A 27,788-nucleotide genomic window follows, 5' to 3' on the forward strand; every position below is an offset into this window, starting at 1 on the left:
AAAGTGATTAAATCAAGGGAGCTGAATTTCAGTTTCCTAAGAAATTAACTGCATTAAAAGGGACACAGACTACAGATTATCTGCCAAGTGACTGCTTCCTCTGTTAGGAAATATTACCTTGCAGCTCTGGACAAGTTGCTGGTGGGCTACTGTGTTCTTGTTGGAAACGGCCGCATTCTGAGAGGCTGCAATTGTCTGAGTGGCAGCAGCTGCTGCCTGTTTAGCTGCAAACTTTAAAGGAGGGGGGAAACAGTTAAAAGGCTGAACTGGTATAAGCTTGAGTAATGTAGAGAACACAACAGATAAAATAGGCATTATTGCATTTAGCAACTGGAACCTATGAAGTCATTACCTCCCCTTGACTTAATTTACCATAAAGAACTCTGTCACTTTCCACTCCAGATGAAAAATGAAATGATCATTATTATCAATCCGTACATTTCTAACAACAAAGGAAAAAAACACCTGGCACCATAAACATTCTAAGAGCTTCCTTCTTCACATTGTTAGTCTTTCATTGCAAAAACTTATTAGGAATACTGAAGAGCTATTGTTAAAATAGCTTACAGCATAATGACATGTTGCTGAATGAGATGTGAAGACCCACAGTAATCTAAAGCAGGGGTTCTCAACCTTTTTCTTTCTGAGGCCCCCCGCAACATGCTAAAAAAACTTCCACGGCCCACCTATGCCATAGCTGTTTTTCTCCATATAAAAGCCAGGGCCAGTGTTAGGGGGTAGCAAGCAGGGCAATTGCCCAGGGCCCCATTCCATGGGGGGCCCCGCAAAGCTAAGTTGCTCAGGCTTTGGTTACAGCCCTGGGTGGCGGGGGTTGGGGATCCGGGCTTTCAGCCCCATGCTGTGGGGCTTTGGCTTTCTGCCCTGGGCCCTAGCAAATCTAATGCTGGCTTTGCTTGGCGGAGCCCCTGAAACCTGCTGGTGGCCCCCTGGTTGAGACCTCTGGTTGAGAGCCACTGATCTAAAGCATTAGGAATAAAGTCCAGCTGTTTGTGTGGATTCAGGAATTCTTTCAAAGGAGCCTCTCCCCTCATCCATAGCATTTTAATTAAGACGCAGGTTGAAGTAGTAAGAGTTTTGTCTGTTATGTGCAGAAAGTCAACTGCAAGAGTTTCGAATTCAACTATCATGGAACTGCAATATGCAAAACACATCAAGGAAATTAGTAATACAAACTGGATTTAGATTCCAAAGAAGAACTTGGCACCATGTTTAAAAACAATGTCGACACGTTTGCAGACTCTCTCTCGAGTTTAACCTAAAGTGATTTGTCACTGACATCTTGATTGCTCAATACTCTGCTAACTGATATAGTCACTTGGCAATAATAAATTGCACCACCACGGAAGAGACCATGCCTATGGAGTGGAACAACTTGCAGGGGTTAGCTCTAGGGATATAAGGGGTCAATAAAAGGAGAGGAGGATAAATAGAGCAGTCCACATTGCTACATTAGCAGTCCAAAGATCAGAATCATGGATGTACCTTGAAAAGCATTCCTCATGGGAGCAAAGGACCAGTTCTACTTGGGACTGCTCAAGGCCCAAAAGGTAAGACACTAAGGTGATCATACGTGGAAGACATGAAGGGATGAGTTTGCTTGGGTCTAAAAATACAGAGGGAGAACCTGAACTCAAATACTAAGAAATCTTATTACTGGTCTCTCTCTACACACCTCTCTCTACCAAAAGAATAAAATTCCACCTCTTGCCAAATACATTCCAATATGAACAATATTCTTAACATTATTCTTAACACCATTCCTTAATTAACCCACCTAATAAATACATCCATCCTTGAACATGAGCTTGTTAGTTCATCTAAACTATTACTGACACAGATTACTCATAGAGGGGAAAATAGTAAGATATTTTTACAGAAAAATAACACCTTATTTTCTACAAGGGTTTCTTATAATGTAGCTAAAAAGTTCATTCTAATGCATCACTGCTTAAATTACTCAAGATTCTCTCATTTTACATTGACACAGTAGTTTTAATACAATACACATCCAGATGAAGATTATCTACTCAGATCTTCTTGTTGGTCTCGTCTTAATCCACTAGAATCATTTTCAGACTATTGTAAAATCACAGTTGAAAACCAGTAACTAAGAGATTCCCCCGCCCAGTCTTTTGTACATTTAATTTGCAATTGTGAAGGTCAGACGTCTCTAGAAGATTAAAGTAGGCTGAATTTCATCTCTACAGTACAACAAATTGCCCTTTTTCCTTTGCTGCACCTCTGGCTATTATGTATTGCTTCCAACTTTGTTTCTGATCCTTTGCTTCTTTGGGTGGCTTTAGAGTTTAGTTGTGATGCAATCAGATGTGTTTTGGGGGCAGTTTAAGTGAAGTTCTGTTGCACATTCTTGTTAAAAATCTCAAATAATATTTGGTAAAAAACACAAATCACAGGACTACAGATAATTATTTAAATGGAAATGAAACAGTGAGCACTCTACTGTATTTACCCTGAAGATCACACCACCAATAAAATGGCTGAATGAATACAGCAGTCTCATAATAACAAAAATCCCTCCAGCCTGTTTGTTACTGACAACTAAACTATTACAAGTTAATAAAACATTTAATATGCAAACTAGTTAATTCACAATACGCTCAGTCTGGAATGAAACTTTCAAATGAAAGTGCCCCATATTAGCTGTGTTTAGGTCCATTTCTTATGGGGAACTTGAGATTTTTTGTCTAAAGTCTGCATTTATAATTGTTGGAATGTGCCTACACAGATATGGGTTTGCATAATTAAAGAAGTGTAAAATAATAGAATCAAGAGAGTTTGGTTTCAAACCTCTAATCTGTTGACAATTTTCTTCTTGATGGCATTCTGAGCAGCTGCATTCGTGGCAACCCGTAGTCCCTCGGCCGCTTCTCTCAGTCTCTGCTGTTGGTCTTCATTTTCAGGATTTGCTGCAGCCCCCTGCACAGGAGTTGCGAGTAAAATACAAATCTTCAAAAAATGTCCATGTCTACATATTCAAATATACAAGGAATTTAATTCCCATTATCCTCTATCTGATCAACCTGTTTTCTACGGATTAACGTCACTCTAAGATGAATTAGAGAAGGAAGTTTCAACAATCATCATGATTTCAGGTAGAAATTCATTGCAGGTGCAGGTTACTGCTTACCATGTTAAATACAGTGAAGAAAGCAGTCAGACTTTCGGTACATAGTCCAGCGTATTAAACCACATAGCTCCATTACTCCACACACAGTGTCAATGTAAAATATTGTTCTTCAGGGCAATATTTACTTCTACTGGGCAACTACATGTTAAAACTCCACATATAGTAGGGAACTACTATTCTGTAAATTGTGTATTATCTGTGCTCTAACAATTACAGTATTTATATAATCACAGTATTTAAAGTTCACTTTTTAATTCCCAATTTAACAAGACTTTTGGTAGTTATAATCTGATTATCAGAATGTTGAATTAGGCTTTAAGTTTGACATGTTAGTTTTTCCCTTTTTAAGGCCTGAAAAAGTATTAGTAAGTCAAGGACATATACATCTATCAGGTCAGTAAAATCACCAAAAGAATATGGAAAGAGTTTTGGAATCCAGAAAGAATGGATCAACTAATATGCATACGTCTACTGGACTTTTAGTTAAAGTTCCCAATGAAGTTGTCAAATGCAACCCAAACATTCATAGGCTAACCAATGGTTTCTGCTTTTTAACAATTCCTGTTTACAACCTACTAACTACACATAATGACTCATGTTTGTGCACAGGTATGAAGAATTAAGTTAATATTCAGTGCCTTTCAGGTTCTTCAGTTCACTGTTTCCTGGTAGGTACCTTTGCTGCTTCAACCATGCGAGCTGTAGAATCTGCCAAAAGTTTAGCCGCAGCTAGAAGCTTTTTAGAGTTGTCCATGTCAATTTCAGCCTCAGCATCTGACCTCATAGCATTGACAAGATCCGAAGTAGCTTGAGCAAGTACCCTGGCCTGCCGCACCATTTCACCTACAATATTAACAAGTTAAGTTTTGAATTTCTTCACCTTTATCTAAATTTCAGTTTCAAAAATCCCCTACCTAAGACTAAAATAAAATTAGATTTTCTGAAATCCTCGTTTGAATTAAAATTACAAGTAGATACTTCATTGCTCAAAAGCTTTAAACACACAGTTTTGGATCAACACAACTGATCATGGGAAACTGATAACATTTGACTAACAAGAAATGCAGTAGGATGAACATGCATAGCACTATGCTTAACACTAATTATACACTTAATTCTACCTACATGCCTTAGGTGAAGTCTCGGCCCCATAGAAGTCAACGCAAGTTTTGCCACTGATTTCAATACGGCGAGTATTTCACCCCTTCACAACAATACTACTGATTTGTTTTCGCATAGGTGAGAAACCATAGGTTCCCTTTTCTTGCTTCTTCCTCAAATGCATTTCAAGAAGCCTATTTTACTGAACTGTACAGAATAATTTAACACTTCTGGCAGAAGTGACTCAGTACCAATTCATTAGTAACAGTGTTAGGGTTTTAAACTTGAAAATAGGTATAAATTAAAGTGATAACACAATGAGTTTATGCATCACTCATGGTCAAGCACAGAGGTCGAATGGGGATGTTTGTTTCTGAAGTGGATACAGATCATTTTTAGAACACGCTTACTTTATTAATATAACTGGTACTACACCAAACGCAAAAGCAAAGTGAATCCATTGAAGCTTCCGGATTAACTGTTTGGCTCCCTTTTTTCCCCAAAGGTTAACCAAAGGCAGCAGGTGCTTAGCTCAAAAGCCTACTGTTGTGTTTAAGAAGTCTCAACAGTATATGTTCCAAAGTAGTTTTGACATGCAAAAAAATTTTCAAAGCTTCCCATACTGCCATGGGGATTTCTCAGATACTGTAGGACGTTAACAATGGTATTTATGAGGAAGTGCCTTCTTAGCACACTCCTCCAGTCGGGAACGGAATATGAATAAAAGTAACAGATTTCACTGCACCTTTATAGCTATCTTCTGACATGTAATTTTTGGACTTAAAAAAGCCCCATAGTTACCAGGAATAAAGGGTAACCCAGTAAGTGGTAAATAATGAAGAGGACAACTCACACATTTAGAACAATCTGGATTTCTTGGTAAACAAGGTGCAAGCAAACAGTATGCATTTTAATATTGCTAAATGTAAACGTATACATCTAGGAACAAAGAACATAGGCCATTCTTACAGGATGGGGGACTCTATCCTGGGAACCAGTGACTCTGAAAAAGATTTCGGGTTGTGGTGGATAATCAGCTAACATGAGTTCCCAGTGTGACCTTGAGGCCAAAATAGCTAATGTGATCCTAGGATGCATAAATAGGGGAATCTCAGGTAGGACCAGAGTGTTTATTTTACCTCTATATTTGGCACTAGCGCAACTGCTACTAGAATACTGTGTCCAGTTCTAGTGCCCACAATTCAAGAAGAATGTTGTTAAACTGGAGAGGGTTCAGAGAAGATCCACAAGAATGATTAAAGGATTAGAAAACATGCTTAAAATGATAGCCTCAAAGAGCCCAATCTATTTATCTTAACATAGAGAAGGTTAGAGGGTAACTTCATTACAGTATCTACATGGGGAACAAATATTTAGTAACGGGTCCTTAAATCTAACCGAGAAAGTTATAACATAATCCAAAGGCTGAAAGTTGAAGACAGACAAATTCAGAATGGAAATACAAACACAAATTGTTTGAATGTGAATAGCCTATACTAAAAACCTAGCATAGCACCGTGACCAAATGCATCCCTGTATTCACACCCTGCACACTACTGTAATAATCTTTGAACAAAATATGCCTTGTGAGGCATCATTTGAAAACTAATAACTCACTGGTTAATAATATCATGGTGAAATGTGTGTATATTATTATATGTGAAATTATGAATTATATGCAAAGTTGTTAGCACATGTTCAAACCCACATAGCCCTGACTATGCAGAAGTTGTTAAACAGGTCCATCCTAAACAAAGAAATGTGTGTTTACCTCAGTTATATATATATATATGTAGTAAACAGGGTCCTTGGGACAGCAAGAGAGGGTAAATCAGTTCCTCAAAGACAAAGGACAAGCCAATGCCTCTAGCCAGGTGTCATCAAGGTTAATTGGCAAATCATCTGTCAAGTGGCCCGTTCTTTGGCAATGAAGGGGGGCAGGAACAGATCAATCTGCATTTTAGGGAACCTCTTTCACTATGAGAATGTCTGTTTCCTCAGCAGCTGGAGAGAACTTTACCTCAGGATGACACTCAGGAAAACGCATTTCAAAGGGTGATTGGATTATGAAAGTGAGGGGCAAAAACACCCCAAGTGTCATCTTTCTTTCTCTCCATAGCTCTCTACCTCTTTCTCTCTTTTTACCTAAGATGACAAAGAAACCAGCCCTTTGACTTTCAGGGAGGTCCTGACCTGAGAATTCGGTCAGCAATGCCACTGGGAACCTGCGGAAACGATTTTACCCTGAACCAAATCTAGCTTAAGTTTTTAGTTACTAGAAAGTGTTTTATGTTTATTTCTCTTGTAACCATTTCTGACTTTAATGCCTTATACTTGTACTCACTTAAAATCTCTCTCTTAGTAGTAAAATAAACTTGTTTTATTTTTTAATCAAAAACTAACCCAGTGTTGTGTTTAAACTGAAGTGTTTGGGTAACTCAGTAGAAGTAGCAAACTGCTGAATATTGACCCTTTACACAGGGGCAACAGACATATAATATCTGAAGTACCTAGGATAGGGCTAGACAGTGCAGAACACACGTATTGGGGAAAATTCAGAACCAGGAGTGTGTTGGGGTCACCCTGCAACTAGTAACCAAGGCTGGGGGAAGCCAGGGTGTGACTGGAGTGTGGCTGACAGGCTGCTGGGGTCAGAGCTGTTGGACCAGGGCTGCAGCTATACACAGACACTCAGGGTGTGACCTGTGTGCAGTTTGGCTGTTTGTGAACGGCCCAGGCTGGGAGCGACAACAGCAAAGCATCATGAGGCACCCCAGGTTGCAGGGCAGGTGGTGACAGAGCCTCTCACTGGTCTGGATTGTACCCTTGAATGTGACAAGCACCACATGCATGTATGGCTGTGAACTGTATATAAACACTATCCAAGGTAACCTTATCCAAGGTTTCTCAACATTTCACATTTCTATAATGGAGTTGTATGTCAAGCTCATCAAACATTAGGCCTCTGCTTGGTTTGGCTCCAGCGGCCATGTTCTTTAAACAAAGAGCTTAAGGGTTCAAAAGCTACACTATAAAAGCCAAGCGCATAATGGAAACAAAATTCTTGCCTGCTAAGTCTAGTCAGGTAAATAAATCTTTAGGGAGCTAATTACTGGCAAAGAATAAAATTGCTGATTGAGCACTTTAACAGGCTGTATTCACATTTAGAGATACAAAACTGCTATAACATTCGCATGATGTGAAGCACTGCAACACAACCAGCAAGACATTAGACATCATATACACTGCATCCCCTGATTTTCCAGGCATATTAGTTGTGTTAGCAGAGCTCCATATGCATCCATTATATAATTTAGGAACCCCCTTCCCCCAATGCACACTTACGGGTGTTTTAATGATTTAATATTGTGGTTAGAATGACTGCTCATGGGAGCACAAGCCTATGGGCATCACAAGCATTAAGGATTTCTGATTTGCATGACTTGAAACGGGTGTATGTCGGAGGGAACTTGAGTCAGATGAAAGTAATATCCCCTTTAGAAAGAGTATGAAGATAAAGCAGCTCACCAGCATCCCCCATCGAACTGAAGATGCTTTCAGTGACACACATAATGGTATCCGTTGCCTGGTCATAGCGTCCAATGGGCTCTCCCCTGCTTGCAAACTGACGGACGTGCTGCAAGAGGTCATTCAGGGCCTGGCTGACTACACTGGCTGCTGCACTGACCTGCTTCAGCAGCTCAGAGTCATCTGTGGCAGCCTGACAGGCTCTGACACAATTCTCCACTGAACGATCCACCAGTTTTCCAGCCTCGATCAGCTGTTCCTGGCATACGGGAGAGCTGATAGTGGGGCTCACAACCTACATTGAGAGAGAGAACACGGTGTTTAGAAAAGATTTAACAGGCCAGAAGTTACCAGTCCACTGCTAAAAGATGGCATATCCATGTCCTTGGCATTCAGAAAACAGCTTATTCACCTACTAACAGTTGCCACACCACAGCATGAGGTACTGCAGTTATCTTCTACTGTAAGAAAAGAGATTAGTAATGTATATCATACCACAGCATGGTAGCGGCTGGTAAATGATTACCACTGGAGGCTATCAAAGGGTTAAAAATGCCCTTGCCCTTTTAAGTTAAGACTTTTTTGGATTACTGAACAAATGGAGAAATATATGAAGTTGGTTCTGAATGGCAGGTATGGGGCAGATTCTGGCAAGATAGCTGCAGTCATTTCACACAGCTCTGTGTCCTAGAATTTCACTTGAAGAAAGCTTATCATAGGGACTGTGATCCTTTACTGAAGTTTAATTAAAGTTGGTATTGCAAAGCCTTCCACTGTCAGCCAATATTTTGCTAAAGCCAAAAATAACTCCTGGAAAAACAGATAAGAAAATTGCGTGTCTGAAAGTACAAACTACCAAGCCGAGCAACCTATGGATGTGCTCTAATAATGCAACAGATTCAGTCCATATCATTCAGATATGTCAAGTAAGTTACAGGCAAAGGAAAGAAGTTGGATGGGTGTTTTTCCACAAAAGAAAAAAATGACATTGACTGCCTTGTGCCATCCTGTGGAAATATAAAAGCAGTCAGAACATCACATCCAGTTAATGATCTTACATATTCATTATACAAAGCCCAGCAGTCACAGCAATGAAGTAGAAAATACTGAAAATTGAATACCACAAATTGGCTATTAATTTTATTATAATCCTCTTGGGTGTTCTACAATATCTGAATGCTCATTTTCCAACAGCAATTATCCCTAAGAAACCCTAAGAAAGCCAACCCCGCAGATCACAAATATTTTGTATTTTCATATGCTAAAGCTTTTAAGTTTTAAGATGAAAACAGTAGCATTTCTCCAAACGGAGCCACATTGAACACAGTGATTCTATTTGAGATTTTGCTCTCTGTGGATTGGAGCTCCTTTGTATTTTCCTTAGGCCAACTCTCAATACACAGGCAAAACTGATGGGTCTCTCTTTGTTCACATCAGAAACTGTTAAATGATGCAAAAGCACATAAATCTGAACACAAACCTTTCGGCAAACTTGGCTTGAATTTCAGTTATGATGAAAATAATGCAGGTGAACGTGTGCTGGTTATAGGTTTCGTTAAACATTTCACATAACTGTACAGCAAGCTGTGTTTCTCAGAGTAATATTTTCAGCATTTTTATCAATATTAGCAATACAGCAGGCCATATCAGTTATCTACGGACCTTCCTCTGGAATAGCATGGCAGCATTTCATATTCTAAAGGCTGCCCTTTGATGTTCAGTGTAATCTAACAAGAAGCCAAACCACAAACACACTAATTAGCAATTGTTTAATAATGATACACTAGAGAAACTGTCTAGTCTGGGCTGGCCCAAAGGGGAAACAAAAGAAGGCAGGACATGCTTCATTAAATAATCACTACCCCCGGCCAAGTTGTGAAATGCTCACAGCAGCAGCAATCAACACCTGCAAGAGAGGGTAACTGAGAAACAAGGCACTATCCAAGGTGTCTTGGGGACAGAACCCTAAATATCTTTGCATAGTTTTATCTTTTTGTAGGAGCTCTAACTCCAGGATATTCAAGGATAACTGATTAAACCATATCAACAATACACCCAGGGAAGACTGTAAACAATGAACGTGTAACATACTGAAACAATGCATTGCCCCTTTCACGAACAATGCATTGCCCATTACCACGAGCCTTACCTTGGCACATGCCACAAGCTGAGAGGTGGATAGTGCACATTGCGTAGCAGCAGCAATAACCCTGTTCTGCAGGACCGTATCCTCAGCAACTTGAGCCACATTCTTAGCCTTCAACACCAACATGGCAGCAGCATTTGCAACAGCTTTGGCAAGACTCATCAGTACATCCTGGCAAAACAAAGGACAAAACTTGACCTAAGCAGTCAGAAATACTCATTAGCGTCAATATTTTGGATTCCTTAAAATTAAACTAGAATATTCTGATTTTAAGAAGACTCAAAGCATCTACAAAGGGGAAGTTATGGTAGAGTCCCAGTGAAATATTGCTATGTATTATCCAGAAATGTTCTTTGTTACACATGGCCTGCTTACAGGGTCGAAATGCTTTGTGAAAACAGGTTACTAATCTGAGTGAATAGATCACCTTTTGGGAATGGGTAGAACTACACACTTCGGATTTGTGATAGCCAAATGCAAGATATTGACTCCATACCACAAAGTATATTGAAGTGCAATTTAGAGCTGTAATCTCAGTATAGACATGTGGGAATGCATCACTGTAAGAACATGTGAAGTTAGTTACTAGATATGCACACTCAAAACCTGAGTTGATCTCACTGGGTAAGTGGTGATCTACAGCCATATGTTTTACCTAAGGTAAAGCTGAAGATTTCAGATCTCAAAATGATAACTAATTATGGGCAGGTATCGGACACTGCGTATTCAATACAAAGTGCACTGTATAGAAAAGCAAAAGAAAATGGCACAGCAACCTTAATTTATAAAGGGGTGCAAACAGTGTGGCTAGGGGCTATCCATTTGCTAGTAGAGTTTTCTTTTACACTATAAAATATTGGCTCCAAGCTGTAACTCCTCAGAGGCCCCAGCTCCAGAAGATGTTTTATTCTTGAAGGAAAATGCATTTGGTTGTTTGAAGCTGTAAAAGTGGTTTAATACTTGTATTGCTGTAATTCAAATACACAACCTCATTTAAAATTCTGCTATCAATGTGCTTCAATTATTTTTGATACAACCAGAGCCGGATTGAGACCCTCCAAAATAACCATATTATTTTGTTAAGCAGCATGCCTTCTTGGACATTACATCGGTAGTTTTTCAATGTAATTTTAATTAACGTGTTTACTAAATGCAATAGGTACTCAAGGAGAGTACTACAACCTGCTGTATCAATGCACTGGCAAATAACACTGCTGTCTAAAGGTCCAAAAATATTGGATTTATACAATCATAATGGTTCTACCACTCACTGAAAGCATATTGTATAAGCAAATAGTACTAAAATGGTCTGAACTGCACATGAGAGAAGACAGTATGTATTTTGCGCACTGTATTTTTACAGTGGTCCAGGATAAAATCATTTAAGTCTCATGAAATCGGCAAGTTATTTAAAAAAAAAAAAATTTCTAAAAGGACTAAAAGGCCAGGTAAAGGGCTCCCTCATACTGATTGAAGAGTCTAGGCTCTTCCATAAAACAAGTAAGGATGCATGGGGCTGTGATAGGCATTGGACTATGAACACAACATTACTGAAACACACAGACAGCTTTATTGTTCGAATAAGTGTTTAAATTGGCTATTAAGTTCTGTTGGGATATGTCTCACACACAGTATACTCTATCTGCTGTTGTAAATTACTTCCCTTTCGTTCTAAGGAAAACCTGTTCTTGACACCAAGAAAAACAATCAGGGCATATTTCTTATCGAGCATTTAACAACAATGATTCTAAATTATTAATGGATGACTGGGGTATTAATCCACATAGGAAACATGCGGTGTTAATTGATAATATTCATCTTCTTAAGCTGGATGAAAGAGGAAAGTGTTGAGAGAAATAAAACCAAACTAAACTTTTAAACCTATTGAAGATTTGGACCAATTCAAATTTTGGACAAAATTACAGACATCTTTTCACCTAATCAAAGTGAAATACAAAAGACTTGCATACAGACATAGGATAACATTACTGTGAACCTTACATACAATAGCAAGCTCCACTGTGGAATTGCATGGTTCTGGCAGTGAGCAATTCACATGACCTTACCTGAAATCTTTCATCAGTTTCATTCTCTCCTATCTGTCTCAGGAGCTCCCCACTGGCTTGCCCAATGCTTCCAGCTGCAGTTAAAACTGTTTGGCGAGGCTATAAAACAGGTTAATGAAAAGCAAATACGTTTTTCTTTAACTCTGTAATTCTCTCAAGACACCTTTGTTAACCACATTACTGTAATACAGGGTAATACCACTGAAATCTCTACTCAAGATACCTCTTGGAGTACTCTTACTTTTTCATATTCCTACTTAATTTATCCTGCAGCATCTTAATGACACACGTATCAATATGTTGCTGACTGTGAGAAGAAATCTGATCAGCTTTAATACACATCATCATAGCAGCTGACGGAAAAGTATGTGTTGGAGAGCTTTTATTGCAATCTGCTTGGAAGTGGTCACAGATTTCTGGTTTTGCCTTAAAACTGCAAAGATCCAGGGCAAACGGATAGCAGACACAAACTCAGACCAGATTGTCTGAAATATTAAATTCTGTCTTGGTCAGTACAATTTCCTATTTCCATAAAATTTTGATGGAGACCGTAGCTTCATTCTCCTTTTATCTGTTGCTACATGCAACCCTGATATTAAAGACAAAAAAAATCAGGTACCAACCCCACTTACTTCCCTAGTAACTTGTAATTGAGTTTTTATAATATTTGAGAGAAGAGAAAAAAGTGGTAACACTTTTTTCAAACACGTCCAATAAAAATACAGAATGGAATATTACTGTGTATTCGGATAGCCTCAACTTAAAAAGTAAAAAATCAAAACCGCCTCCCCACACCAAAAAAAAAAAATCCTCCCACAAATAAGAAATGAATAGAGGAGGTGGCAGATAAAGAATATACAGATCAAGATTTTTAGGGTTGAATCAATTTCCCCATCTCTGCTCCTAGAGTTCACATTACCAAGTTAGCCCCCCAACCGCTCAAATATACCCCTCAAGACTGGTTAGCATCTTAATGGGGCTGTCTGCAGTTGGCACTGTGCAGAATCAAAGCCAGTGACTTGATTTTTCAATACTAGCCAGATAGCAGAGTCTCGTCAGTGGCCACCAGAAGGCTTTTCAAACAACTCGTGAAAATCTAATTCCTATAAATACATGTGTCACTTGACAACAGATAATGCATACAACATCAGACACTGAACCTGGGCCATTTACAATATAAGGGCATGACTGGATACAACAGTGTGGATACAATATAGTGAAACAGCTGGCTGATATATGAAAGAGGAAACAGATGGGTGACTATTAACTGGGAGGCTGTTCTAGGATCAAGGTGCCGCACTTAAAGGCATGAAGTCAGAGGTATGTGGAAGACACAAAGAAAGCAATCAGGAGAAGTGCTTGGATAGTCTCTTGGGGATTATAGGGGAAACAGTGGCAGGAGTGGGTTGGGAAGACACATAGCCTGGAAAGAGCCATTCTGGTTAATTGGATAAATGCTTTATACCCAAACACTTTAATTGAGGGGAATGAGTTTAAGCCAAGGAGAGCCTGTGAAAGCTCACTACTTGTGTCCATATTCTCACCTCTCCTGAGGTGGGCTGCACCGCTTTCAGCAAGTCCGAGACAGCACCTGCCAGAGTCCGAGCAGCTTTCAGGAGGTCCTCCCCACTTCCAACTTCATCGTCCATTAGGGCAGCAAGCAGTTTCACACCCTTGGACATCTCAGTCAGGTTAGAAGAGATGGTTGTAATCGCACATCCCACGGCCGTGTAATCAGTGTCAACTGGGTCACCTGTATAAGTGAAGGGAACGATAAGTGCAGAAGCAAGTAGTACAGCACAAGCTGGTTTCTGGTCAGATAATTAGGAGTAAAACTGAAGGGAGTAAAGAAGACTTGGCAACATAATTCAGGCATCATTTTGAAAATATAGCATCCACTATCCACTTTTCCTGCCCATAGATATGACATATGTATGTTCTAATGGAATATTTTCTCTTCACAACTGTCCAGGTAAGTAAAATACCCACAATTTCAGTTACCTCTCCCATATTCACTATATGGCGGGACCCAAAGAAATGCAGTATTGAACACTACTTGCCTTTAAACATCTTATACCTAACCTACAATTCAGAGAAAAACTGAAAAACTGTGTAAGACACAGGATCAGACAGACCAGAACAAGCCATTTGTCCACAAAACTAAATATCCTGGCTCTAGGAGTGGCCAATAAATGATACTTCAGAACACGCATTTTACTCTCAATTACCTGAGGTGAGTAAAATATTAGGTTTTATCTTTTTCAGGGGAGTGTGAATAGATTCTGCACGAACACTGGTAAAAAACAGACAATAAGGTCTGTTTCCGTCATAAAAGCCATTTGTGTATTTGGAGGAAAACATATTCCTGAACATCTCCTGGGCAGCCTCCATCTTGTTGAAAAGAGGTTGGTACATACACAACAGCAGCCTGGCAAAGTCCAATCCCTGTAATTTACCTGCTGTGAGGTTAACAACAGAGGCAGTTCCTGCGGTGATAGCATCAACCTGAGAGTGAATTTCATGTTTTGATTCATCAACTTTGTTCTGAACCCATACCCTCGATGCCTAGAAAGAAACAACATCAGAGTATTAAGGACTGCAATGCCATGCTACAAGTGAAACAAACTCAAGATAAGGTAATAGGTAAAGTTCTTTGCAGGCCCTTGATTCTTTCAGAAGCCTTTTAAATGAAGCAGATGGCATCAGCTAAGCTTTTAGGCTGAAATAAGAGTTTTTCCTTACAGTAACTGCAAGATCATAGGTTGACCGCTCTGATTTCTGGGTGAACGCCATAAATATGATGTCAAAATGGTGCACAATGGAGGACCACAGATCGTCATCTGATTCATCATGGGGACTCACCAATCTTATTGGCTCTACTCCACCCCAAAATTGGATCCACAGTGGTGTTCCAAAGCTGACAGGCTCCATATCTCATTAACAATTATAGCTAAGAAGCCACGTAAGAATATTTAAACAGACAGGCTTGAGCCAAAAATTTCTAGAGCCAAAAATAGGTGAGAAACCTTGAGATGTATCTGACAGGATTACACCCATCCTTCTTTAGGGTCATGAGCTATCGCTACACAAGCTGTGCCTCCTTCAGCATCTTGGTTTTGCTTTACAGCCACTCCTTCAATTTCTTCCCTTAGGGGTTACTTACTACAACAGTCCAAGCAGCAGTTTCCCCCTGATTTACTGGCTCAAGTTTTTTCCAGTCTCTCACACACACGTGTAGATCCATTAAAGTAAATGTGATTGCAAAGGTGTGCAGGCAAGGACAACTGGGTCCACGGTGTTTAGTCTCAGAAGGTTAATATGAGTCAAACAGAACAAGATATTCTTACACAGATTCCTTAAAATAAACAAGGATTTTCATCTTATTTATAAAGCTGTTGAGATATAAATCTACATCCAGGGACAATGAATAAGCTCTGAAATAAATAACTCAAGCCGTTTAGATGAATCCCTATAGGGATCACATGAATTAACTCACCATATCATGTCCTAGAGGTGGTAGGTTATCAACTTCATTGAGGTCGGACTGTGCCTGCTGAACAGCATGCATACTAGTATTAATAGTCCCCATCAAGGCCTGCTGTGCTGAGGTCTGTGAAATAGACAAGGAAAATTAGTGTCTGCCAAGCTGCAAGTGATGATTTAGGTGGATCTGAAATGTTTTCTGGTATACACTAAGTAAATGAGATTAAATCATTGGACTTGTGTAAATGGTGAATTTTATTTCGATTGCTCTGTTTCTAGTCGTAGTCTCCTCCTGGGTCATACAGAAAGAATGCTTGTGCGGGTATGAATGGTATGGGTTTGCCAGAGACCCTGAATGGGCAGGTTGGTTTCTAAGCATTACACTAGTGCTCTAGATAGGACAGTAAAAAAAAAAAGCAGCCGATACACATCATTGTCAATGTTAACAGGTCCACTTGTCAGATCCAAGACAACACTTATTAATTAGCTTCCGATCTCCTCACTGTCTTTGATTCCCTTCTTTAAGGAACCATTAAACTGTATGTATTAAGTAGTGGCTAACCCACGGCAGCTCAGAAACTTCCAGCATTAATGGTCCATGCTAGTATCACCTGGCTCCCAGATGCACGTCTTTGGGCCCAAACCTGGAAGAGGAATCCTGAGAAAAGATGGGAAAGGAAGCGACAGCCAAATCCAGGCAACCTCCCACGGTACTTGTCTGCCCTATTTCAAACTTGTACAACTTTGGGAAACTTGATCAGCTCCCATGCAGGAGACGAAAACCGGATGAGCTTCTTTAAGCAGGGGGAAGCTTTTCAGTACAGTAACTCTTTGCTATTAATTGAGAACACGAACTCCCCCCAAACTGCAGCAGTGTCACGGGAACTGCAAAATCCTAGAAACTTCATGTAGGAAGACAAAGGTTTTGCTGATATGACTGACCTGTCTACAGTGCACCTTGTTTCTGGAACAATTTATGCGCTTTCCACATTGCACATAAAACTATTATTAGAAAAGGCATTCATGCTCCATGCCACATTTTGACAGAGCAACTCAGGGACTTCTCTACTTTCAGACAGAGGGGATAGTTTTTGCTAATACTGTGTTAATTTGCATAAATCTTTCATAAACAGAGCTAAGGGTAAGCTAATATTAGAACACAAAGGGTGGAGAAGAAACTTACAAGCAAATATAAAAAATGGAGTATGTTGACCAGTAACATTTGAGCCAACAGGGGTAATATAGGTTTAACCATGGGTGCATCCTCATTGATTTCCATTGCTATGGTTTTAGTTTGAGTCTGAATGTATCTTCCTAATCCTCCCAGGACTGGCAGAAACAGCTGAATATCATGTTTTAAGATTTTTATTATCTAACAATGCAACATGATCACTCAGACATTTCTCTGATTCAGTCTCAAGGCTGTTCAAAATATTTTGTTATTCTCAGTTATACGTATTGCAAAAAACTGGATTTTTCACAATCGACATGCCCACTATTCATGTAAAAAAGTACCAGTGTCTTTTTGACATGAGTTCTGTGAATGTGAACATGAGTTTTGAATTTACTTCCAGGATAGCATCATCAGCTTCCTGGAATCTGATACCCCATTAGCTTCATCAGGAGTAATTCTAAAATCAAACTGACATCTATGTGATACGGGTGCTGCAGAGCTGAAGGCTGGGATGAGTATGTATTGCTATATGCATTACCTACTGATGAGTAAATTAATATTCTTCTGAATTATGCTGCTATGATATTATGAAAATTTGCCCTATTAGGGTATTTAGAGGACATGTATAGGCCTTTGTTAATAGATCCTTTAAAATTAAATAAATGGTCTTAGTCAATACACGTTTAAAAACTGGTAGACACAAAGGGTAACTTTTACAGTTACAGTTGTACAGAGAAATTAAAATTATATTAATATGACTGTTTAATAAAGCGAGCTTAATATTCAAGTCCAGTGGCATTATATACAGTATATACTCGGAGCTAGCAACAGACTTCATAGGAATATTCAAAGCAGAAAGTGATGCCTAGATAAGTGATTTTTTTAGAACAATCTAAATACATATTGTATTTTTCATACAGTACCGCTTGCCCTCATCAACAATATTTAGCCTTCCTACCCTCTTTCCCAGCCCATGTCAGACAGTTTTATAACTAATTTAAGAAAAGTTTTAAGGCAAAGAGGGGGGAGTAAAGAGGTGGACTATGACTATGTGACTCTGTGTGTTTCAAGGAAATTCAAAGTATGCAGTTTAACAGGAGAGTCAGCCAAACAGTGCAGTAAAACAACACAGACAGCCCCCAGCCCTTATCTAATAACAGGGTGTGTGCACATACTTATTTCAGACCACTCACAGCACAGGCTACTAGTGCTGGTTTCCAAGGTCATTATGAAACAAACATGTTGCTCACCAGGGGAGGCATGTGGCCTCTGTGCATTTGCCCAATCATGACTTGTTGCTGGGGAGAAGGCATGCTGCCAATATTGAAAGTCTCCGGGCCACTGGAGCCTGAACGCATCACAGCAGGCAATGCCACCGAGCCATGTTCTACCTTCCCAGTTCGGTTGAACTGCTGCTGCAAGATGGTAGATCTGAAAAGGGAATGCACATTATAACATGGCAGCGAACAGCGAGCAGTTAACAGCAGAGTTTCTGTGGGAGTTTGGCCTGAGAGAAGAGTGGTGATTTTGTGTTCTGTTCAGAACAGAGCACAAAATCACTACCGGAGTGATTTGTTCCAAGTATGTGGCTTGATTCAGTGCTTGCTGATATCCCTTAACAAGGGGCCAGTGCTGACCTAGTTTGGCTAGGTTAAAAAGCTAGTCACTAGCGAACACTGGAGCAGTGAACAGCTAGCAGCAGCTTCCGTGGGAGGGAGCTAGAGGGAGGGTCCCCCAATTACCACCCCCCCCCAAGAATAGGGTCTAGGAAAATAACACAATGATGGCTACTGAGGCAGCACTAGAGTGACCTGAGGAGAGGAGAGAAAGAAGATGGTCGGATGCAGAAGCTGCTGATGCACATCATCTTTGAGGGGATATCAGATGGAAACTACTTATGCCTGATAGAACTCAAGGCAGAGAAGTTCAATGATTAGCTATACAGCTGGAGACAATGAGGAAATTCAGACAGGGATTTGAAGGTATAATGCAGGAGAGGAGAGAGGTGCTGGTACAGGCAACTCAAGATTCGAAGACACCTGCTGAACAAAAGGATGTGGAGGGTGACCCATGGAAGAATATGACCATGAAGGACAAAGCAGAGGGAGAGACCAGCTAGCGGTGATGAAATTGAATTTGCTGCACTGGGGAATGAGGAGGAGAAACAGGCAGAAGATGGCGTGGCAAGGAAGAAAAGAAGGTAAGCCAGTCCCTACAGCAGAGAGGAAGAGATGACAGAGATAGCCAGGGACCAGAGCCTAAGGAAATATGAGGATGATGTACAGGGGACTGCGAGAGAGAACGTAAAACAAATTCATCCCAACACCAGGAAGAGACAGGTTTATGTGACTGGGGACTCCATACTCAGAAGAATCGACAGACCAGATCTAGAGAACCGAAGAGAGTGCTGTCTAACAGGATCAAGGGCACAAAATGTGGATGTGAGGCTAAAGAGGATACTGATAGAAGTGTGGGGGGGAAATCCACTGATTGTGCTGCATGTCAGGACGAATGACACTGCTGGATTCCCATTAGAATGGATCAAGGATGACTACATGTGGCTGGGAAAGACACTTAAAGAAGTGGAAGCTCAGGTGATTTTCAGCAGAATGTACTTCCAGTCCCTCGAGAGGGTGGCAAAGGCATGATAAGATAATGAAGATCAACAGATGGCTCAAGGACTGGTGCTATGAGGAAGATTTTGGGATGATCAAACATTGGGAGGCATTCACAGAAAGAAGAATCTTCTCGATTGATACACCAGATATTCAAGTGGAGTCTATTAATCTTATGGGATCAAGACTGATAAGACGAGTTTTAAAGGAGGAGGTGAGGGGAAAAGATTGGGAGAGACTCATGAAATTTCCACCCTGGGCTTCAACACACAGGAGGAGGAATATCAGTTAAATAAAGACTGAGTAAGGGATAATGGAATACCACAAAACGAGAAAACTGGGTGAGGTCCGAGGGAAACAACTGAAAGGCTTTTACATGAATGCAAGGAGTCTGGACAATAAAATGGAGAAACCAGAACTATTGGTGCAAGAGGTCAAACCAGATATTATAGGGAATACTATACATGGTGGAATAGTACTCATGTCTGGAATACAGGTATTGTAGGGCATGCGTTATTTAAAAGAGAGAAATAAAGGTAAAGTTGGGGTAATATATATAATTGAAACAGTAAATTGTAAAGAAATATGAAGTGATAGTATGGACAACACAGCATCCCTGAGTCAAAATCACTTTGGGGAAGGATTGTAAAAGAGGTTCTGCTGAGGTAGTGTTAAGGTCTGCTATAGACCCCCAGGGTCAGACTAGGATATGGATAGTGATCTGTAATATTATTACAGAGATAAATACTTTTGGGAGTTGGGTCATAATGGGAGGCTAACTTCCCAGATATAGATGGGAGAATAAATGCTACTTATATTGCTAGGGCCCAGTTATTCCTGGATGTGATAGATAACAGTTTTCTTCATCAAATCATCACTGAACCAACAAGAGGTGATGTCATTTTAGACTTTGTTTTAGTAAGAAGCGAGGACATCACAAAACAGCTGGTCATAAGAAATAACCTTGGATTGAATGATCACAAGTTGATTCTGTTTACATTAAATGAAAGGATAATACAAATGAGGTCATCAACCATGGCTTTTGATTTCTAAAGGGCAGACTTTGGGATATTAGGGAATTAGTTAAATAAGTCAGCTGGACTGAAGAGCTCAAGGATTTACATGGAGAGATGACTTGGAAATTCTTCAAATCAACTATACAAAAACTATCTGAAATTCACATCCAAGAAAGGGGAAAAAAAATTAGGGAAAGGCTCCAGACCCAGCTGGAAGAATAACCACCTCACAAAGATTATTAGGAGTAAGCAGAGAGCTTATAGGGCAGTGGTGGGCAACCTGCGGCCATGTGATGCAACATGCATTTACCAGACTAACCTGATTTCCTTTTTCGAGAAAATAACTGATTTTTAGATAAGGGAAGTACAGTACGTCTAATATACTTGGACTTCAGTAAAGCATTGGACATGGTACCACATGGGAAATTATTAGTGATATTAGGGATGATAGGGATCAGTGCAAGCATGCAAGGTGGATAAGGAATTGGCTAAAGAGAAGGCATTGCGTTGTGCTGAAAGGTGAATGATTAAACTGTAGAGCGGTTACTTCTGTAGTTCCTCAAGGATCGGTCTTGGGACAAATCTTATTCAATATTTTTATTAATGACCTTGGCACAAAAAGTAGGAGTGTGCTAATGAAATGGGCTGATGATACCAAGTTGGGAGGCATCGTCCATACAGAGGAGAATTTAATACAGGAAGATTTGGATGACCTGAAGACTGGAGTGACAGAAATGGGAGAAAATTCAGTAGTATAAAGGGCAAGGTAATGCACCTAGGGTCTAATAATAAGAATTTTTGCTACAAGCTGGGGGCTTATCAGTTGGCGAGACAGAGGAGGAGAGAGGCCTGTGTGTGTGGATCAATCACAGGATGACCGTTAGCCACTAATGTGTGAAAGAGACAAATGTGATCTTATGATGTATTACGCAAGACATTTCCTGTACAGACAGAAAAGTATTAATGCTGTTATACAAGGCACTGGTAAGCCCTCATCTGGAATACTGTGTACAATGCTGGTCACCCATGTTCAAGAAAGATTAATTTAAACTGGAACAGGTGCAGAGAAGAGCTACTAGGATGATCAGGGAATTGAGGGCCTCTCAGAAACTGGAAGAGCTGGGCCTGCTTAGTCTCGCAAAAAGAAGACTGAGAATGGATATGATTGCTCTCTATAAACATATTGGGGATAAATACTAGAGAGGGTGAAGAGCTATGTAAGCAAAAGGAGAAAGTTGGCACAAGAACAAATGGATATAAACTGGCCATAAACAAATTCAAGCTGGAAATTAGAAGAATATTTCTAACCATCAGAAGTGAGAGGTTCTGGAACAGCCTCTCAATAGGAGTTGTGGGTCAAACAACTGAATTAGCTGGACAAACTTATGAGCACAGTTGTATGATGGGGTTGCTTGTGACTTCCGATATGACTTATGTTCCTAAAACTCATGCTTCAGGGTTTCAGCTAGTCATCTGCAGGGGGTCAGGAAGGGATATCGCCCTCAATGTATTTTGGATGGGTTCTCCTCCCCCACCCCCATTTCCTACCTCTGAAGCATCAGAGATGGCCAGAGCTGGAGATGGGACAGTGGCCAGGGCTCTTAGGTGGCACCGAGCATTCTCTCTCTCAGGTGTTAATCTGGCTGGTTCTTGTTCACATGCTCAGGATTTAACTGATAGCCATATGTGAGGCCGGGAAGGAATTTTCCCTAGCTCAGATTAGTAGTGACCTTTGGGGGGGTTTCACCTCTCTCTGCAGTGGGTGAGTGGAGTCACTTAGCAGGATTATCTGGGTGTATCTCATGTAATAATTTCCCTGCCATTGCAGAGGCCTTGAGGACTGATGCCCCTTGGTCCTGCCTATTCTCTGCTTGTGGGCACCTGATAGTCTAATATCCCATGAGTCTCATTTACTTTGGTCTCATTTCCATTGTTGGGTTTAGCGTGTGGGTGCTGGGTGTGGTTGATGGTCAGTGATATACACAAGGCCAGACTAGATGATCCAGAGGTCCCTTCTGGCCTTAAACTCTGTGACTCTATGAGCTCCTGTAAACTAATTCCTGGCTGCCATCCTTCCCTTTCAGTTTCTAAGCAAGGGTGTTTAAATTGGGTGAACTACTTAAATTCTAGTCAATGTGTTCTTTCATCCAACCATTTTACAAATTATTTGTATTACCAAAGACATAGTCATATAGCAGGACTCCACTGTGCCAGGTGCTTACAGTGTAAGTTTGCTACATCTTCAGTGTCTGACAAACCAGTTACCAGTAATGCTGCTACCTGAACAGGTGGTGAAGGAAGAATGGAATGTGTGACCTGGCTGTATTTATTGTTATGACCTCCCTCATCTCACAAAGATAAATAGCGGAGACTGGGCGCTGTGTTCCTGAAAGAAGGATCTCACAGTTTTGCTTCAACTATGCCAAAGTAGGACTATCAACTATACGAAGCTGAATGTTCTGGAGATAAATTTTCCAAGCACTCCTTAGAGTTGGAATAAAATTTGTACCCCTTCTTCCAAACTGTATGTATTTACATTTGGCCCCTGATAGTAATTTAGCAGTCTATCAAATAATGGGATGAGTCCAAGACTACAATAAGTTATCATTAATTATGGGCAGGATCACTTTGCCAGATGTACTGCTCATATTAAGTATAGTGTAAGCTCCAACAGTTAGAGGTGTTGGCATAAATTTTGATTTAAAGAGCAACAACGTGCTCGGACAAAAATTGGTGTAATTTCAGTTACAGATTAACATTGTCCATGCATATTCTTTTGTTACAAGTTTTGAGCTTCTAAATAGAGCATTTACACTGATAGGATACATTCTGGAAGCCATTTGGAACGGGAAGTGTGAAAAGGAAGCACGTGAAAACATGTACACTACGCGAAAGCTAAAAATTCATGTAAGGCCACATAAAAGATCTAACCAATTCATTTCCTGTAAGCAATATGTATAACATAAATCACAGTCAGACCTTTACACACTGTAGAGACACTACCCTCCTTTCCCTCTGAGTTCAAAGAAGAGGCTTAAGTTAGGCCTCATTATAGCTCACATTGTGCTGAAACTGTTTCGGTTACTTAACAGCAAAAAGCCAACTGAATATTCCTTTTCAAGTGAAGCCCTATTTCCAGGATCCCACACTTGACTCTCTTCAGTAACCCTATATAATCCACTCTCTCCCCACAATGAAATCCCAGACCCCACTTAATTTGTGCTGCACTGTGAGCCAAAGCCTCCCACCTTCTCTTTAGAAGCATCTAAAAGATTAATGATATTCTTCCCATATTAAACTAAACTCTGCTAATGACAGTTACAGAATAACACTGCATGCAAACCCCAAATAAGCCATTAATTTAGCAAATGTAAGCTATCAAAAGCAAGTATATATTCACAAACCAAACACACAACCGTCCACTAATTCAATTTTTACAACTCTGCATACAGATTGCTACTGAGTTAGTCTCAGTTCTGTAGTTTGTGGTTCAAATCACCACTACTGTACATACTTTACACCAAATAATAGTCTTAGGAAAAAACAGCAGACTTCACAACAAAGCTTAACTCTGCAGAACGGCATGGAGACAGAGTTGTGTTCTGTTAAATTATCCTGCAGTTAAGTAATTCTTCTAAGGACAGAAATATATTAAACCATATTTGGGATCAAAGAAAACTACCCACTGGTTATTAAATGTTTCACTCTTATGGAAAGAGCCATTTTTCCCATTGCACAAACTCACTTCTTAGGCGACACAGATTCTTCCAACATTGTTGATTCCTCATCACCTTCAAGCCCAAATCTATCCTTACTTTGTTTCTGAAAAAAAGCAAACGTAAACATTTATGTGGCATTTCTATTTCATTTCATTTTTTAAACTCCTCTACCTTTATTTTGTCACTATTTTACACAAATTGTGTCAAGTCATCTGCATGTTCTCTCTCTCGCTCTAGTGCTACACCAGGATTTTTTGGTCTTCGTATATGTGAGCAGGCACTTTGTGATAGGATACAACTCCATGTCGTGGGTGCAATAGACAGGAGAAAGGTCACAAGGAACTTCAGTATCCAGAGCACCTGGATAGGGAAAAACAATCTGGGTCCCAGCACTGGTGGATTTAAGGTGCATAAAGGGAGAAGACTAACATGGATAGTAGTGCTAGCAGGCCTTGTTTCTGAATAAGACAAAGCACTTGCCCCTCCCAGAAATCAGCACCACCTACTACATAGTATGTTTCATAGAGGCTTAATACCACCAAGCTCAGATGGACAGTGGTGCCTCCTACCAACTCCCTCAATGTGACTCAGCAGCACAGGTACCTTCCATGCAGCAGCAAATGGGAAGCCTCAACAGTACATATAGCTCACAGGAACTGGTGCATACAACTCTGCTACAAGGTATCTTGTATTCAAAAGCACCCATATGTGAACCAATATATGATTAATGGACACAAATGACCACCACAAGAAAAGTAACATGCCAAGTGTTACATGGTGCCAGATTCATTTCTTTATCATTATTTTCTAGAAACCTAGTTTCAGAAATGTTCATTTCTGATGTGAATTATTTACAATAATGTAAGGGAGGTAAATGTGCACAGGGGAGTTAAATTAGGGTGTGAATTGAGATATTCCTCATAAGCAAGTGACCGCAGAGAGGCGTGGTACGTTGTGGAAGAAATGCTGTGTCAGAAATGGATTGCTACAACATCCTTAGCCTTGTAACAGTCATTATACTGAGGCAAAGACAAGAGATAGCTATGTCTCTGGAGGTAGTTTAATGGGAACCCTCTTCTTTACCCATGAACAAACCCTGTTTCATTTCAATTTGATTTTAGGTGTGAGCTGAAACAGGCCAATCATTTTTAGAGCCAAGATTCTTTGAAACTTCAACGTTCTTATTTTGCTATTAGTGTAAGGGACAGTTTAAAAAAAGAAAAAGAAAAAAAAAGAGCACCTCAAATTGCTGGGTTTCCAATCATCTACCACTGACAAGTTGCAGGGATAAAATTCTTTTCGGGCCCTCACTGTGACATCAGACCCAAGCATATGGTGTAACAAGGGGAAGTTGTGGTAGAAAATCTACACCAGAATAGGTCATTAAAGATTCCCTGAGAATTGACATTACAAGATTTCTATATGACTGTAGGTGATAAACAAATGTGGCAGAGAGAGAACTCAAGCTTGACAACTGGAAACAGCATGTTTCTCATTTGAATCATGACACAGAATGGGAGTTAGTTTGTTAACCTATTCCTATTTCACTCATTTAGAAGCTGGTTGTGAGAGCAGATTTTAAAGAAGAAATCAAAGGACTGGTTTGGGAGTGGAAATCTGCACATCTGTACACTCTCAGTATATACAGAGAAGCTGCCTTAGCTTGGAATTCTACTTGTAAAACTTAGAGCAGTTCGAAAAGACAATTACCTTTTTCCGTAACTGGTGTTCTTCAAGATATGTTGCTCATGTCCATTCAACTTAGGTGTGTTTGCTCGCCACATACACCGGTGCCGTAAGTTTTTCCCTCAGCAGTATCCTTAGGGGACCTGCTCTGGCGCACCCTGGAGTGGAGCATCACCAGCCCCCTCCACCTTCAGTTCCTTCTTGCCAGAAATTCCGACAGTGGGGAAGGAGGGTGAGTCGTTGAATGGACATGAATAACACATCTCGAAGAATACCAGTTATGGAAAAAGGTAACTGTTTTTTCTTCTTCGAGTGATTGCTCATGTCCATTCAACTTAGGTGACTCCAAGCAGTACCCATGGAGGCGGGTAAGGAGTTCACAGACATGTAGATTGCAACACAGCTCTGCTGAACCCAGTATCGTCCTTGGCCTGCTGCGTGATGGCATAGTGGGCTGTGAATGTGTGTACTGAGGACCACGTCACAGCTTTACAGATGTGCTGGATCGGAACGTGTGCCAGGAAGGCCGCTGAGGATGCCTGCACTCTAGTCGAGTGGGCTCTGACGATTGGTGGCGGCGGGGCACCCGCCAGCTTGTAAGAAGTCCTTATGCAAGAGTTAGAAATCCTCTGGTGGGCACCGGGAGGCCTTTCATCCTATCAGCTGTAGAGATGAAAAACTCAGTTGACCAACGGAAAGACTTTGTCCGATCTAGATAGAAAGCCAGAGCCCTTCTTATGTCCAAGGCGTGAAGGCGCCTCTCTTCACTAGTCTCATGGGACTTAGGGCAGAAGACCGGAAGGAAGATGTCCTGGCACACGTGGAAAGTAAACACCTTGGGAAGGAAGGCTGGGTGGGGCCGGAGCTGGAACTTGTCCTTATAGAAGACCGTGTACGGTGGTTCTGAGGTCAAGGCTCGGAGCTTGGAAACTCACCGCCACCAGGAAAGCTACCTTCCATGATAGGTGAGACGGGGAGCACAAGGCTCAAAGGGCGGGCCCGTGAGCCTGGACAGAACCAAGTTGAGATCCCACTGAGGGATCGGGGACCGAACTTGAGGAAAAAGTCTCTCGAGACCTCTGAGGAACCTGACCATCATGTCATGGGAGAACACCGTCTGCCCCTGGATGGGTGGATGAAAGGTGGAAATGGCCACCAGATGCACCTTGATAGAGGAGTGTGCCAGGCCCTGGTTCCTCAACTGAAGCAGGTAGTCTAAGGTCAACTACACCAAAGAATGCGAAGTGGAGATGCCCGGTTCGGCCACCCAGTGGGAAAACCTCATCCACTTTGCCAGATAGGTCTGTCTAGTTGAGGATTTTCTACTCCCCAGGAGGACCTGCCGGACCCCCTCTGAACAGGGTTGGACCACCATTGGAGTGAGGTGAGTATTGTTGCGGGAATGGTGACAACCTTTTCCAGGTGGTACCTGGACTGGGAGTAGACAGTTGCCAGCCATTGCTGCAGGGGTCGCATCTGGAGCATGGCGTGGCACACCACATATGTAAATACTGCCACGTGACCTAGTATGTGTAGGCACACCCTGGCCGTGGTCAGGGGAAATGCAGAGACTTCCGTGATGAGGTCCGTCAGTGCCCTGAATCTCTCCAGCGGCAGGAACGCCCTGGCTCAGGTCGAGTCAAGCACCGCTCCGATGAACTCTATCCTCTGTACTGGAACTAACATGGATTTTGTGTCGTTCACCAACACGCCGAGGCGATGGCATGTGGCCAGCAGCACTGCGATGTCCCTTTGGACCTGGAGTTGCCCTTGACGAACCAGTTGTTGAGGTACAGATAAATCTGGATACCCCGACGTCGGAGGTAAGCTGCCGCCACCACCGACATGCCCTTGGTAAATACCCATGGCGCGGTCACTAGGCCAAACAGAAGGACCACGAACTAATAGTGGTCGGGACCTACCATGAACTGGAGGAAGCGTCTGTGTCCCTCGAAGATGGCGATGTGGAAGTACGCATCTTTCAGATCGAGGGTGGCGTACCAGTCTCCTGGATCCAGGGAGGGGATGATGGAGGCCAGGGAGACCATGCGGAACTTCAGTTTCACTAAGTAGCGGTTCAAGCCC

The 27,788-nt window shown here is 41.1% G+C and overlaps 1 protein-coding gene across 1 annotated transcript in view; it reads right to left on the bottom strand.

The window, feature by feature from the left end:
* TLN2 (talin 2) overlaps positions 1–27,788 on the bottom strand; it is a 178,162-nt gene that overhangs the window by 115,019 nt on the left and 35,355 nt on the right. The window contains exons 11-21 of the mRNA XM_065411565.1: positions 24,044–24,120; positions 17,918–18,098; positions 15,507–15,620; positions 14,467–14,575; positions 13,555–13,763; positions 12,011–12,109; positions 9,948–10,115; positions 7,799–8,093; positions 3,846–4,012; positions 2,830–2,958; positions 118–231 (exon numbers count right to left, since the gene is read on the bottom strand). Coding sequence (XP_065267637.1) covers positions 118–231; positions 2,830–2,958; positions 3,846–4,012; positions 7,799–8,093; positions 9,948–10,115; positions 12,011–12,109; positions 13,555–13,763; positions 14,467–14,575; positions 15,507–15,620; positions 17,918–18,098; positions 24,044–24,120 — 1,662 coding nt within the window. The remainder of the gene's footprint in view (positions 1–117; positions 232–2,829; positions 2,959–3,845; positions 4,013–7,798; positions 8,094–9,947; positions 10,116–12,010; positions 12,110–13,554; positions 13,764–14,466; positions 14,576–15,506; positions 15,621–17,917; positions 18,099–24,043; positions 24,121–27,788) is intronic.

Source organism: Emys orbicularis, chromosome 10, assembly GCF_028017835.1.
Source record: "Emys orbicularis isolate rEmyOrb1 chromosome 10, rEmyOrb1.hap1, whole genome shotgun sequence".
NCBI lineage: Eukaryota > Metazoa > Chordata > Testudines > Emydidae > Emys > Emys orbicularis.